Source organism: Petaurus breviceps, unplaced genomic scaffold (genome assembly GCF_028583685.1).
Source record: "Petaurus breviceps papuanus isolate PSGF00001 unplaced genomic scaffold, PetGlider_PUasm1.0 90895, whole genome shotgun sequence".
Lineage (NCBI taxonomy): Eukaryota > Metazoa > Chordata > Mammalia > Diprotodontia > Petauridae > Petaurus > Petaurus breviceps.
Genome location: NW_027187372.1, coordinates 20615705 through 20631023, shown reverse-complemented (window position 1 = coordinate 20631023; position 15319 = coordinate 20615705). Strand labels below are relative to the sequence as shown.

The 15319-nt window shown below is 34.0% G+C and overlaps 1 protein-coding gene across 1 annotated transcript in view; it reads left to right on the top strand.

The window, feature by feature from the left end:
- KCNT2 (potassium sodium-activated channel subfamily T member 2) overlaps positions 1-15319 on the top strand; it is a 550024-nt gene that overhangs the window by 173715 nt on the left and 360990 nt on the right. The window contains exons 2-3 of the mRNA XM_069074469.1: positions 8212-8291; positions 13665-13764. Of these exons, the coding sequence (XP_068930570.1) occupies positions 8212-8291; positions 13665-13764 (180 nt within the window). The remainder of the gene's footprint in view (positions 1-8211; positions 8292-13664; positions 13765-15319) is intronic.

Sequence of the window (15319 nt, the reverse complement as noted above, 5' to 3'; positions counted from 1 at the left end):
ATGTCAAGTGTCTGAGGTTGGATTTGAACTCAGGTCCTCCTGACTCCAGGGCCGGTGTTCTATTCACTGCACCACCTAGCCATCTTCATTCTTTTACTTTCTTATCTAGTAGGGAGACCAACAGCTGCTTTCTATACATTGATTGTCTCTGTAGGACAAAAATCACCCAATTCCTGTAGGTTGCCTCACTTGCCATCCTTCTTGTATTCTGCTGTCACAGCTATTCTCACCTCATACCTTTGCTATAAGAAAATATTTATACCATGTCTTTAGGTTTTAAGATGTACTTTCCTCACAGAATCCTAATGGAATGGACACTACATATTATTTATATTTGTTTTGTAGATGAAGAAACAGTCTCAAAAATATTAAATGGCTTGCCTACAGTAATCATAGTGTTAAAGCTGGAACTTAAGCACTGGTCTTATTTTTAAAAAATAATTAATAAATTTATTTTTAGTTTTCAACATTCACTCCCATAAGATTTTAAGTTTTAAATTTTCTACCCCTACATTCCCCCCCCCCCCCAGACAGCATGCAGTCTGGTATAGGCTTATTTTCACATTAGTCATAAGGTAAAGAAGAATTAGAACTAATGGGAAGACCTATGAGAAAAAGAAACAGCAACAAAAAAAGACAAAGGAAAAAGAGCAAACAATATGCTTCCATCTGCATTCGGACCCTGGATGTGGACAGCATTTCCGTTATGAATCTTTTGGAGTTGTCTTAGATCCTTTCATTGCTGGGAAGAGCTAAATCTATCAAAGGCACTCCTTGCACGATGTGGCTGTTACTGTGTACAATTAAACACTAGAACCACAGCTAACCACAAGTTCATTGCTATTTCCATTAAACCACATTTTCTATTAAAATACTTCATAATTCATTATTTTAATAATTTTTCTAGTTCACCAAATTATTAACATGCATTATCATATTATTCCATATTTGCTAAAATGGACATCTTTAATTTTCTATAGCACTTATTAATACTCAAAGTAAGTTATTGCATGGAATTCACTTTTTATCTCCTTGTTTACGGTTTTTATTCTACCACATTTTTTTTAATCAAGAACTTAGTCTCCAGACTTAATAGAGTTTTGTGCCTTGAGTCAGGAAGACCAGAATTTAAATCAGCCCTCAAATACTTACTAGCTGTATGACCCTAAGCAAGTTACTTAACCTCTTTGTGCCTCAGTGTCTTTATGTATAAAATGAAGAAAATAATACTACATACATTTCAAGGTTGTTTTGAGATTAAAATAAGAAATAAAGTTCTTTACCAAGTTCAAAACATTAAGTTCCAGCTCATTTTATTTTTATTACTATTGTGATTATCTAACTTTCACACATTTCTCACCATTTTCTTCATGTTTTATCCTTTCCCTGCAGACTCTATATTTTCATCTTGCCTTCTTGTTGTTACCCTCTTCTGTATGGGTTAACATAGCATCATTAGAAACAAGCTAATTAAACCTCATCCACCAAGATGACATTTGTGTACAGGTAGTACCTCAGGTCTAATTGCTATGCATGTATGTATTCTCTTTACCTCATATTAAGCAACGGCATAAAAATATCAAGAGATATTTTGTTCTTTGTAAAGTATAGAGGAGAATTAGCTTTTGTAATACTCCCCCAGTCCAATACCCATGTCTTACAGTTTTTGAACTGGAGTGGATTTCAATTGAATCAGGATTGTTTAATGTAATTATTTAAAATCGATTGGAAAGGTACTAGAGTTAATGTGAAATTCGCATGAGGTCATGAGTTTTTGACTGAAGGAGAGACTTGAATACCAAAATGCTGTTAGTAGTACTTGTAATCCATTTTACCATGGAAACCACTATGTTGTATAGTCCTATATACTTAGGAGCATGACTGCCAGAGAAAGGAGAGAGGAATGAAAACTGTTCATAGTTATAAACATTATCCATAATGAAAGGTAATTGAAGAATGATTAGAGCATACATTTCCTTTCCTTATTATGATGAAATCACCCTAGACATCATATTCCCTTTCCCCCTACAAATTTTATGTATGTGTATATATATTAACATGAACTCTGTTATAGTGTTCTCAGAATTAAGACATAGAAATCATAGGTCAAAGGAAGTTAAGTACTTACTGCATGACTTGAATAAATTATAGAGTGAATTTGGAAATTATCAGCACAAGAAATAATTTAGGAATTACCTTTTAGGCACTCTGGGCCAGGAATTAAAAAAAAAGATTCATTGTGTCTATCAAAGGCTGGCAGCCAACTTCATTGAGGCCATTTGAGGATCATACTGAAGGGGAAAAAACAAACAATATCAAAAACATAACAGTTGGTTGAAAAGGTGTTATATCCTTTGACTAGATTCTTAATGTTGAAGGCTACTTTATAGTTTTTTATTTTTTTAATTCAGAGACTCCAGTGTTGGAAGATATGTTCATGAAAAGAAAACTGACTTAGAGACAAGAGACAAAGGGGAAGATAACAAACCTTTTCCTAGAACCCCATTGAGATTTCTTTTTGGCTTGAATCAGTGACTACAGTTAGAAGGGAACTTCGAAGGTTTTATTTAACATTGGTATACAAGATCTGGAAGAAGCACATAGTAAATGCAAATAACATCTGTTAATTTTCTGTTATGTTCTAGGCTTTGTAATAGGGTCAAAAAGGATAAAAACCCAAATAGCTCTTGTTTTCAAGGAGCTTACATTCTCTTTGGCTAATGTCACTTGCATATATAAAAGTCAATAGAGAATAATTTCTCTAACACAGAATAATGGGATCAGAGAAGATTTTGAGTAGGTTATTACCTGAGTTGATCCCCTCAGGGGGATAAAAAAGCCTTGGATACAGACATTGTTTTTTTTTCCCCCCTCTGTTTCTCAGTAACTCTTACCGTGCTTTGAATATAGTTGTTAGTTCTGTGTCTTAAATATAATTGTTAATAAATAAATGTTTATTGAATGGAATCCAAAGACCTACAGTCTTCTAAGAGGCAGAGGGGAAGAGAGAATGTATTTCTATTTTAGAGAATAGCCTTTTCAAAGGAAAATAACATGAAACCTTCCTAGGTAATTAAGTACCAAATCAATGTAGAATAAACTATAGGATATCAGGAGACTGTGTGAGTAGGCACAGAATTTGTAGATAAATCAATGTGGTTATTCCATCCATTGGTACTGATCACAACCCATCCAGACCTTCTCTCCTTTTTTGCCATTCATCCCTTTGTCCATTCTCCATGGTGGATCCACTTTATGTGGATGATGTGGAGATGGAGATGTTCCTCTTTAGATGTCTTCTAGGGCAACTTCTCCAAAATTCCAGAAATATTTCATCATCAGGCAACTATTCGCTCTTTTGAAAATTTTCAGACCTTGACCTCATGATCTTAAAACTAAGACTGACTGCCCATTTATTGGGGGTGGGATGGGAATAGTAGGTATACTTTTTAGTGCTTTTCTGTATTGAATCAAAATCTGCCACCCTCTAACTTCCACCCACTAGTTTTAGTTCTTTCATCTGAGGGAAGTTTCTTTGTGATATTAAGAGTGAAACAAAACATATTCCAGTAGAATATGAGCTCCTTGAAGGCAGGAAGACTTTTATATTTGTGTTTGTGTATCTTTTGCCCAGCAATGCCTCATACATTGTCTGTGATTGTTGAATTGGACTAAATCACACAAAACCCCGTCAAATTTTCTTTGTGCACTTTTTAAAAATTGCAGTTTAAGAATTTGATTGAACTAAGGAAGGTTCAGAGAATTGCACTGTTATTTAAAGAGACTGTGGTATAGTGAAAAGAGCACACAGTTGTAATTGGAAAATCCTAGGTTAATATCCTGATCCTAGAACTTAAATAGTTGTGTGATGATGGATAAGTTTCTTAACCTCTCTGAGTTCTGTTTGCCTCTGTTTCATAAACTGTAAAATGGGCATGATAATAGCACCTACCTTGCTGGATTGTTGGCAGGATAAAATGACATAGTATAAGTAAAGCACTTAGCATAGTGCCTGGCATATTGAAGGGACTTAATAAATATTGTTCCCTCCTCCCCCCAGTTTCCCCATCTGTAGTATAGAAATAACAATATTCATTGAGAGGCAGCTGTGGTATAGCAAATAAAAATGGGCTTTGGATCAAGTAAGACTTGGGTTCAAGTTGTGTTATGGATATATGCTGACTCTATGACTAGTCATCTCTTTGGGACTCTAAGTTGTAGAACTAGTGTCAGTCTGCATTAATGGATTAGGTTCCTCACCAGGATTTCTATACATGGATGAAATACCAAATCCAGTTAAAAAGCTTTACCACCATGACTGCTATCAGCAACACCTTTTGTACTTACCTTATAGAGTCATGAAATTCAAATGAAATGGTATGTATAAAGTACTTGATAAACTTTAAAATGCTTGATAAAATCAGCTGTAGTTATTATTGACCTTGCCAAGGAAATGGAGATATTTCTACAAGATTGAAGAGTATAGAACTGCAATGCACTATCTTGTCAAACCCTCTATTTTATAATTCATGAAAGTAAGGTGAAGAGAAGTGAATAGATTTTTCTAAATCATAGAGGATTAAAAGTATAAATTCCATATTCTTCTGTGACCAACTAGATTAATTCTATGCCTGGGCTTACCCTTTGAGAATCATTGCTGTACAGATTTTTGTACATAGGAATCACATTTATTATTCATTTTTGTGTTCCCTTAGTATCTGACATAGTATTTGTCGAATGAATTATTGACTGAATGAAGAAGTGAATTGATCGATCAAATAAAAAAGTACTTTTATTTGGCTTGTAGAGGCAAAGGTTAATGGCAAACCAATTCAATAATACTTTGAATAAGGTAAATACTAATTTAAAGTATTCAAAAAACCTGGAATACTAAATCCAATAACCCTGAAAATTGAAGAAGCAGGTTTTTATAATGGATAAAGGAAACGATACTTTACCCTATTGGAGGTAAGAAACTTAGCAGAACTCTTTACTTAAGAGGGAATATAGACCAAACATTCTATAGTAAGTCAGTCTGTCAGTTAACTAGCATTTTTTAACCTCTGTGCCAGGCGTTGTGCTAAGTACTAAGGACACATACACACTCACACACTCACCCTCTTAACCCCAGAAAAGTGCTTGAGCCCACTAATAGGGGAAACAACATATAAACCACAATGTACAAACAAGATATATATGGGATAATTTGGGGTTTGTCTCAGAGGGAAGGCATTAAGATTACGGAGGACTGGGAATGTCTTCTTGCAGAAGTTGGTACTTTTGATGCGAAGGAAGGAAGCCAGGGGGCATTGTAAAGTTGGTATGGATAGTGTTCCAAGCATGAGGGTCAACCAATGAAAATTCTTATGACTTGAAAGATTGGGTGTCATGTTTGAAGAATGACAAGAAGACCTGTGTCATCAGATCACAGACTATATGGAGGAGAGTAAGATGTAAAAAGACTGGAAAGATAGGAGGGGAGCAGCTTTGAAACTTTCAAAGGCATACCTGATCTTTTTTGTTCTCTTATTTGGTTTTATGTCCTATTTACCATTTTTCATTACAGCTGGCACAATCCGTCCTTATAACCTGACCAATGTATAATGTGAAAGTATTTACAGATCCTATACTTGACTATAAGCCGCCATGGGGGGGAAGGGAAGGAGGGGAACAAAATGTGAAATTCAAGGAATTGTGGAATTGAATCCTGTAAACTAAAAGGAAACAAACAAATTAATAAAAAAAATATATATTAAAAAAAGAAACTTTCAAAGGCTTTGAACTTTGAAAGCCAAGGAGAATTTTGTATTTGTTTCTGGAGGTAATAGGAAATGAGTGGAGTTTATAGAAAAGAGAGGGTCACACCTTTGTTTAATAAGATCAATTTTACAGGTAATTAGAGGACAGATTGGAGTTGGAAAGACTTGGGGCAGGTATACCCACCAGCAGCTTGTTGTAATAGTTCATAAGCACCAAGCTGCTGGAAGCTATTAGAGAAGAGGGTTATTATATATCTGAAAAAGATAGAGAATTTTTTTGGGAGAATGATGTTTACATTTTTGAGTCTGATGTTATGCCTTCCTACCACTTTCCCATGATGCCACTTTCAGGACCACAACATTGGTCCAATTAATCCTTTTATTGAATTAATTTGGCCTATTTTATTGTCTCATGAATTTGGTGAATGTAACTAGTTAGATTACCTATTTCAAGGGATCCCCCCTTTCTCTGGCATATCCTCTGGCTAAAATATTTGTGCTTGCCACATTCTTTACTGACATACCTGCAGGAAATGTACTATCTGCTTGATATACATATTCAATGTATTTGAATATGGAAATTGGAAAACCTTACTAAGTAGACAACAAGAAGGAATAAGATAGCAAAGTGAGATATAGCAGGCTGTAAAAGAGCAATATATATGTGTAAATATACACATACATATATACACACATACATGTATGCATATATGTGTTCACCATCTTCAAAGCAAATTTTCATATATTTATATTTGAATATAAGGCATCTTGTGATTGTGGATAGAGAGCCAGCCTCAGTGGTAGGAAGGCCTGGATTGAAGTCTCTGTTCTGATGCACACTGGCCTTGTGATTGATTGTTGCTGAGATGCTTAGTCTCGGTGCCCTAGTCAACTAGATGAGACTATAAGTTGTAGAATGGCTCTTGATTTGCACTGGTGGCAGATATTTCCTCAGAAGTTTCTTAGACTAATGTAATCAAGGGTTCTATACCTACCTCTCATCTCCAAATTATACCCACACACACAAAATATATATGTCTTCTTCAATTATCTGATAAAATCTCAAAATTGATATTACAGATATTTTATTTATGAAAAACATATTGATAATTCTTTTCCTTCTCACAATAGCTAATTAACTGTTCTTTTCTTGAGATGTCAGATTGATTGTATAACATTTTTATTGGACTTCACAATTTCCTGTAGTATTTGTAGAGAAAAAACAGTAAAAGGAGATGGGAAAATATATGGAGAAATCAAAGCAACTCAAAAAGTTTTATGTAGATAGAAGAATTTTCCTTAAGGGTGACTCAGATAAAAGCTCGAATGGAGTCATATGATAAAACATAACCACGTTTTACCCTGGTGAAATCAGACATAGCTTTTTAAATGATTCACAGAATCTCTAGAAAATGCAGCATAATATAAAATCTTATTTTAAAAAGCATCAACAAAAACTTTTAAATGGAAATGAATAAAGAAAACATTTCCTCCTTATGTAACTATTCTAAAGAATTGCTGAAGAATCATGTGTAGCATTTAAAATTTAATGTCAAAATTTGTGAAAATTTTAGAATAACTAAAATGAGGCATATTTTCAATAGTGATGATGGTTTTTTCTTTATTCTTTTGGAGGTTGTATTATATGCCATGATACTGAAGTATGAATATATTGTGCTTTCCTGATGGTACTGAAATCCTTATTTGATAAATTTAATAGATGAAGTCCTTAAGGACATGGACTATTTATTTTATATTTGCCTTTCTATTCCCAGACCCTAGTAATAGTGCCATCAATGTAGTGGGTGCTTTGAAAATGTTTGTGCAGTTGAATTCCATTGAATAAATACATTGAAAAAAGAAACATTTAAAATGAAAGACAAAACTTTGTCAATATCAATAAATATTTATTAAGCACCAGTTACTATGCTGAGTGCTAGAGTTATCAATTCATGCCTTTCATGTCCTTATACATACTTTTCCTCCTTCCCTCCCTCTCTCTCTCCCTTTCTTCCCTCCTTCCTTCCTTCCTTTTCTTCCCCTTTCTTTTATTTTCTCCCTTCTTTAGATATTTTCCGAGTACCTCCTTTTTGGAAGACATTGTTCTAGAAAGAGGAACAAAGATATTTGTAGATTTTTGCAGTGGGTTTTGGTGATGTTTTACAGGGCATTGAATAGTACAGTTAACATAATTATTTGTGTACTTGATTATTTGCAGAATATCTGAATAATTTACTGATTCTTCACTTACAATAACAATGAATATGTGCTACATTATAATTTATTCATTTTCATTAATGATTCACTTTTGTTTTCTTATGAATATTGGATATCATATTCCCAATACTGATGTCAATAAAAATCTCAAAAGAGTTAATATTTGTTATCCTTTATCAGAATAATTTAATTAATGTGCCATTTGAACATAACCCTTCCTATTTTTCTTTTTCAGGGTACAAGTTGAATTCTACATGAATGAAAATACATTCAAAGAGAGGTTAAAATTATTTTTCATCAAAAATCAGCGATCAAGTAAGTAGTTGATTTAGTTTCTGGAAAAAAAAAATCAAAACTTAACTTTTCTTTCTAATAACATTACTTTAGATGACATCAACTTTATTTACATTTCAAGGGAGATAGGAGAAAGTCAGAAATATTTGATCAAGTTTCTGAATCTTCTTTCTCCTGATTTCTCCCAGAAAATGGCAAAGTCTAAGCTATTATAAGGAAATAAAGGACAAACAATTTAAATCAAGAGTAGCCAAGCTTTTTGTAGTTGGGACAATGTGTAGGCCTATGATCAATGGAGACTGGGATTACTAACTGATCATGGAGAATGGTGTTGCTGGGGAATTGTGAATGTTAGGGAGTTGCTGCCTTCTATGCTATTTGTGGTGTAAATAAAGCAAAGGATAGTTCCATGTAGGTGCTCTAAAATACATCAATGTTAAAAGATGTGATTCCATTCAATTTAATTCAGTTTATAAGAAGCCATTTAGTACCAGTTATGTGCCAGGAATTATACTAAGTACTAGAAATACAAAGAAAAAAATAGTTCCTTTCCTCAAAGAATTTATAATCTGTTAGGAAGACCTAGGTTCAAATACCAACTCGGATTCATATTGGCTGTGTAACCATGGGCAAATCACTTAACCTATCAGTTTTCTAGGTAACTTTAAGATTTTTAGTTGAAGGAAAGGTGCTAGCCTGTATTTGTAGAGGGATTTTTCTTCACCTGGGATTCCCTGCACTAATGGAATTGTAGCTCTACTTCCTATTCCTCTAATATTCTTATAGTACAAGTTGTTTAGCCATCCCCCCATCAATAGCTACCTAATTTATTTCCAGCTTTCTGGTACTAAAAATACTGTTATAAATGTTTTAGTGCTTATTTTTCCTTTTATTTTAATCATTGGCATCCTTAGGGTAGGTGTCTATCAGTGGAATTTCTGCATCAACAACTATGGACACTTGTTTTAGTTACTTCCTTCACATAATTCCAAATTGCTTTCCAGAATGATCAGACTAATCGTCAGTTTCAACAACAGTTTATTTGTTAATGTCCATCTTTCTACAACCATTTCCAATTTTGAACTAATCTTTTTTTTTCCAATTTGCTTAGTGTGAGTTAAACTTCAGAGTTGTTTGGATTTGGATTTCTCTTCATATTTGTGATTTAGGACCTTTTTTTATAGCATGTTAATGGTTTGTAATTTGTTCATCTCCTTTGCTCTATTAAATATATATATATATATATATATATATATATACACATAGATATTTACGTTATATATTCATTTTTCTTTTGGTGGGAGTAGGGTGTAATATAGACTAGTAATCTACATTTTATTTCTGCCATACTGCTAACACATACTGGCTGTGTTAGCCTGGGCAAGTCATTTCAGCCTCTCATTGGTCAAGCAGTTCTCTAAGACTATAAATTGCAGAGAAGGTGCTTCCTTGTAAAGATAGAGGGAATTTCCTCTTAGGGAATTTCATGTGCCAATAAAATTGAAGAACCAGTTTCTATCCCTACTAAGTGTTGGCTAGCTTTATGTGGTCATGCATCCTTGTTATGACAACAGTCATTAAAAAAGTTTTCATCACTGATTCAAATAGTAAATGCCTTAATCTGCTCCTTATATATTTTTAAACCAAGCTTCTTAGTCTTTTGACTATTTTGTTAATGGCAATCTCTTGTTAATGTCAGTCTGTGTTTCACTAAATATGTGCAAAATGACATAGAGCTCTACTTCTAATTAGAGCAGAACTTAGACAACAGGACCATTTTAGCTTTGCCTAGATCCACAACAGTAGCTTTAATTTTAAAGTGTAATACAATATAGTTATTTATTTTTTAATTAAAAGAAGGAAAAAGGGAAATTATCTGTTACCAGAGAAGTAATTTTGATAGGTAATTTTTAATATGTTTGAATTGGGTGAGATGCCATAAGCTTTTGTTTTGTTGAGGTTTTTTTTTTGACAAGAAAGAAGATAAAAGAACAAATGGAGGAAAAGTAAATATACTTCTTTATTACAACCCAGGCATCCAGTGACTCTTTTTATTATTATTAAGATTTTGGTTATTTTCAACAGTTGTGAAATTTTAGGTTCACTAAAGTTCTATACTTGAAAAGGGAGCCCAGATTTTAGATTACCTGTTATGAAAATATATTTGAGATCTTTGTAATATCATAGGATCATAGTTATCAAATGTTAATGATGGAAGAAACATTCAGGGTCACCTAGTCCAGTTAGTCCATTTTACACATGGAAACTGAGTCCAGGAGATTCTGCAGGAAAGGTATAAGAGTCATGATTTGAACATATATTCCAAACATTCTTTCCTTGTACCACAGTACTGGTTGTCTTACTTTAAATAATACAAAAAATGCAGGGGTGGCTAGGTGGCGCAGTGAGTAAAGCGCCGGCCCTGGAGCTAGGAGGACCCAAGTTTGGTTCTGGCCTCAGACACTTAACACCCACACAAAAAAACTAGCTGTGTAACCTTGGGCAAGTTACTTAACACCAATTGCCCTCCAAAAGGCAAAAAAAAATGCAGTGACCAAAAACCAGGATCATAGTCATCTAGAAAATGTGTTATAAAGATGGAAGAGAATGAGATTCAATTAATTGAGTATTATGTTGGCATTGGTGTTGTTCTATGGACTGACACTAAATGTAAAGAAAACAGATTTTCATTATAATTTTATATGTATAATTAAATATATATATGATTATATATATACATATATTATATATGTCTACATATTATATATATAAACAGACATTCTCAAAGCTTCTACTGTGCATGTGTTTATGTGTTTGTGTGTTTGTATGTTTGTATACACACATATATGTGGTAGAAGCTTTGAGAATGTTTTATGCATCAAATGACCTTTATTACAAAATTCATTCAATAGTAAATAAAGCTCTTAGTGTGAGTTCTAATATTATGAATGCATGCATGCATACATCTAGATCTGTGATTTTAATGGTATCAGGTGCTCACCATGAGAAAATTCCCTTTACCAATGTAGATTAGCAAGTATTCCAAAATTTGGAATCTTTAGTGTCTCCTGGAGGCTTTAAGAGTTTATATGACTTACTCAGGGTCACAGAGTTAAGGTTTATCAATCAAGACTTGAACCCATGTTTTCCTGACTCTGAGGTTAAGTGTCTTTACATTATGTCACCCTACCTTTTGAGGTCTGACATAGATCTAACTATTTATAAATTGGTATTGATAGCTAGCTAGCTATAACATCCAACATTTATATAATGGTATAAGATCACTTTAATATCCTATTTCATTTGATTCTCCTAACAACCTTGTGAGATAGTTGCTATTATTATCTCTGTTTTACAGAAGAGGAAACTGAGATTGAGAGATTAAAGGGCTTGCTGAGGATCACACAATGATAAATGTTTGAAATAAGATTCAAAATTAGATTTTCCTGACTTGAAAAGTCTTGCATTCTATGTATTGTGCTATATAGTCTGATTATTGATTATGTTAATAGTTCACATCTAGCGTGTATTTCTTCATTTGAAATTGCTTCAAGATCTGTGTTGCTTTATGTCAATGAATAACCAACCCTAATCAGGAAGCCACCTTTGTAGCTACTCTTGAGATTAGTGTCTGCTACCACCATATTCTCCAACCAGTATGGAATATGGGACTGAACCCCTTAAACACTCAATTCTCATTTTTCTCTGACCAGGGAGTGCATATAAATAGATCACTATTGATGAAATTACCTGAGTCAAGGAAGTTCTTCAATGTCTTCTTGGAGATCTGGTCTGTTATTCAATTCTTTTTTCAGTTAGCCTTATTAAAGATAAAATTTATATATGCAGATCTCTATATTCATCCATGCATTCACTTATCTATCTATCTATCTGTCTATCTGTCTGTCTGTCTGTCTACCTATCTATCTAGAGTTTATCATAGAGTTTTCATTGGTAGCCAGTGAGCTCTTAAAAGTCACTTCAAAAGACAAGATTCTACCATACTCTTTGAGGTAGCTCTCATAATTTAAGGAAGAGGAAGAGAGAGAAGGAGGGAGGGAGACAGACGGACACACACAAGGAGAGAGACAGAGAGAGAGACAGAGACAGACAGACAGACAGACAGAGAGAGAGACAGAGACAGAGAGAGACAGAGACAGAGACACAGAGAGAGACAGAGACACACACAGAGAGAGACAGAGACACAGAGAGTTGATACCCTCAAACTGCTTTGAGGGAAATACAAATTTAATAAACATTCATTTTTACAACTTAAAAATGTTACCTTAAAGTTGTTTATACCTAGAAAACTTAAGAAGAGGTATTTTTGCATTACATTGCCTGATTTTAATTAACAGTCATTGCCAGCTCAGGGACATCTTTCCTCAAGTGCTATTCCCTCTGTATGACTCAGAAATTACCAGATTCAGGAAGAGTCATTTCAGTTCATGAAACATTCAGGTGTTTTTCACTCAATGTTAATACTATATGGGTTTTTGTTATCACTAGCAAATCAAAGGCTTTTTATTCATGTGTGTCATGCACTATAAGAGATCTCTACAAAGTCATTTATTTTCAAGAGAGGTTAGACTCAGGATTTGGCTTTTGAAAAAAAAAAGTGGATTCTGGTAAGAAATCAAATTAATAAAGATAGGACACTGGGTTTGTTTAACATCTAATTTTCTCAGAATAAAAAAGTAGGGTTTCTAATCCCAAATAGGTTATTTTGAATGTTAGACTTGGATGTTAGCCTTCGGACTTGAAATCCTGTGTTCAAACCCTGCTTCAGACTTTTAGTAACTGAATGGCTAGACAATTCTTCAATTTTGGTTATTTGTAAAGAAGATAAGAGTAACATTTATTTTAAAGGGCTTATATGAAGATTATAAGAGAGTACATATATACACATATATGCTTCATAAATGTTAAAGCATTATATAAAAGTGAACTATAAAAATGATGAGGATGATAATTATGTTCAACAAAATCAAGTGAATGTCCACTGTGAAGACAACTCAGAGAATTCAGCCTTAAAAGTCCATATGCATAGCCCCCCTTAAAGCCTTCCAGGAGACATTAAACCACCTGAGATAAACATGGATTTTATGCTATCTAAATTCAGGGGTCTGGGTTTGATTCCAGCAGGTAACTTTAGCTTTTGGGTAGTTCATGTGCTCTGTTGGATTCATGTTTTTAAACCTTTGGGTAATTGAAATTCATCTTCTCCATAGAACTTTTCCATAAAGGTTTCTGAATATTTGGGTATGGTAGGTTCTAAATACCAATCAATATAAACACTCTACTTAGAGCTGAATTTTTGACAGATTTCTTTTAGGCTTTTTGAATGGAATTTGAATTTGAAGCAAACTGATTTTTTTTTCTTTTTTGTTAAAGGTCTAAGAATACGCTTGTTCAATTTTTCCCTCAAGGTATTAAGCTGCTTATTATATATAATTCGAGTACTTCTGGATCCTCCACCACAAGGAAATAAATGGTAACTTTTTTCTTTTTTTCTTTGCCCTTGCAAATTGTTTCTCTGATTTCTTGGAAAATGGATTAAGTACAGTATTATTATTACTTTGTGCCATTGGGAATTTAAGTCTCACAAGAGAGAGGAAGTTTGTCTTTTTAAAAATAAATTAATTTGATCTAGTTTTCAGGCATGATATGACAGTTACGATTTTAGTTTTTCTTGATATGTTTTTCATTATTTGTGGGATGTGTGTATGTGTCTGACCTTTGATTTTTATCCTTGTGGGGACCTCTCATTAGCAAAAAATATAGCTCAATTCTTAGAGCACTGAGAGATTTATTAAAATGACTGGCCCATGGTCACATAGCTAATGCTAGTCTGAGGAAGGGCATGAACCAAGACTTCCTTGGCTCTACCCCTGTCTCTGCTTTCTTGTACTTTCTTCTGCTCATTTAACATAAGGTATAAGAGGTCTAAAAACGCTGAAGCTGGCTATCTTTGCTCAATCTTCTAAGGTTCAGAGAAACTGAACTCTAGCTCTTCGTACATAGATTTTTGCAGCTTCACAGAAGTATGTCCTAAATCCTTGTTAACTTGAAAGAGCCAAAGATCTTAAGGGTCCTTGAACCAATATATGATTAACCTATCTACACTTCAAGGGCACCTCTCCACTGCTGTGCTCATCTTTGCAGCTGCGCTCTATAGGGTGGGTTCCTGTCCTTTGAAGAGTTGAAGCCCAATCTTTTTTAGTCTTATTTATATCTTTATCTGCTTAACTTCATGCCCACTGCCCTGTAGCTCAATTCTAGTTACCTCACTGTACTGTTTCTGACCCCCCATTTCTAAGCTGGGCACAGAGGAGACACTTAAAATTTCTTCATCTCATTCTTAATATGAGTATCAGGATTACAGAATTAGATTTACTGTTGGAACTGATCTCCTCTACCCACCTCACTTTACAGATGAAGAAACTAAAAGCCCTAAGTAACTTGCCCAGCATAACATAAGTGGTGAGTCATAGAGCTAGGCCTTAAACCCAGGTCTCTCACTTTTTTTTTTCTCTCACTCTATCATGCAGACCTTAATCAATTTAAGTGAATGCCAAACTGGGAAACCTAAACGATATAAAATTTTGGACTTCTTAATAGGATCTAAGATAAGCTTGGCTGTTAAAGCATGTTTCTTAAGTGTAGGGACTGTTAAGGTTTTTTTTTTTTAATACTTGTATTCCCTAATACCAAGCAAAAAGTCTCACATAATAGTAGGTGCTCAGTACTAGTTTGGTGAATTGAATTGGATGTCTTCACCTAGGTCTTTGGATTTAGTTTATATCTTTTCATCTGTTAAATGATAGGTAGTTCTTATTCTCTTCTTAAATTAGCAAGGTGTTGGTTTATACAGCATAAATGAATGACTCTTTTCTTATGCTCCTCCTATCTGTTTGACCGTTCTTTCTCAGTATTTGTTGGATCATTGTCTTTGTCCTCCTGAGTATAATTATATGCTTGGGCCCTATATGCCAGACCTATTATCTCTCTCTCTCTCTCTCTCTCTCTCTCTCTCTCTCTCTCTCTCT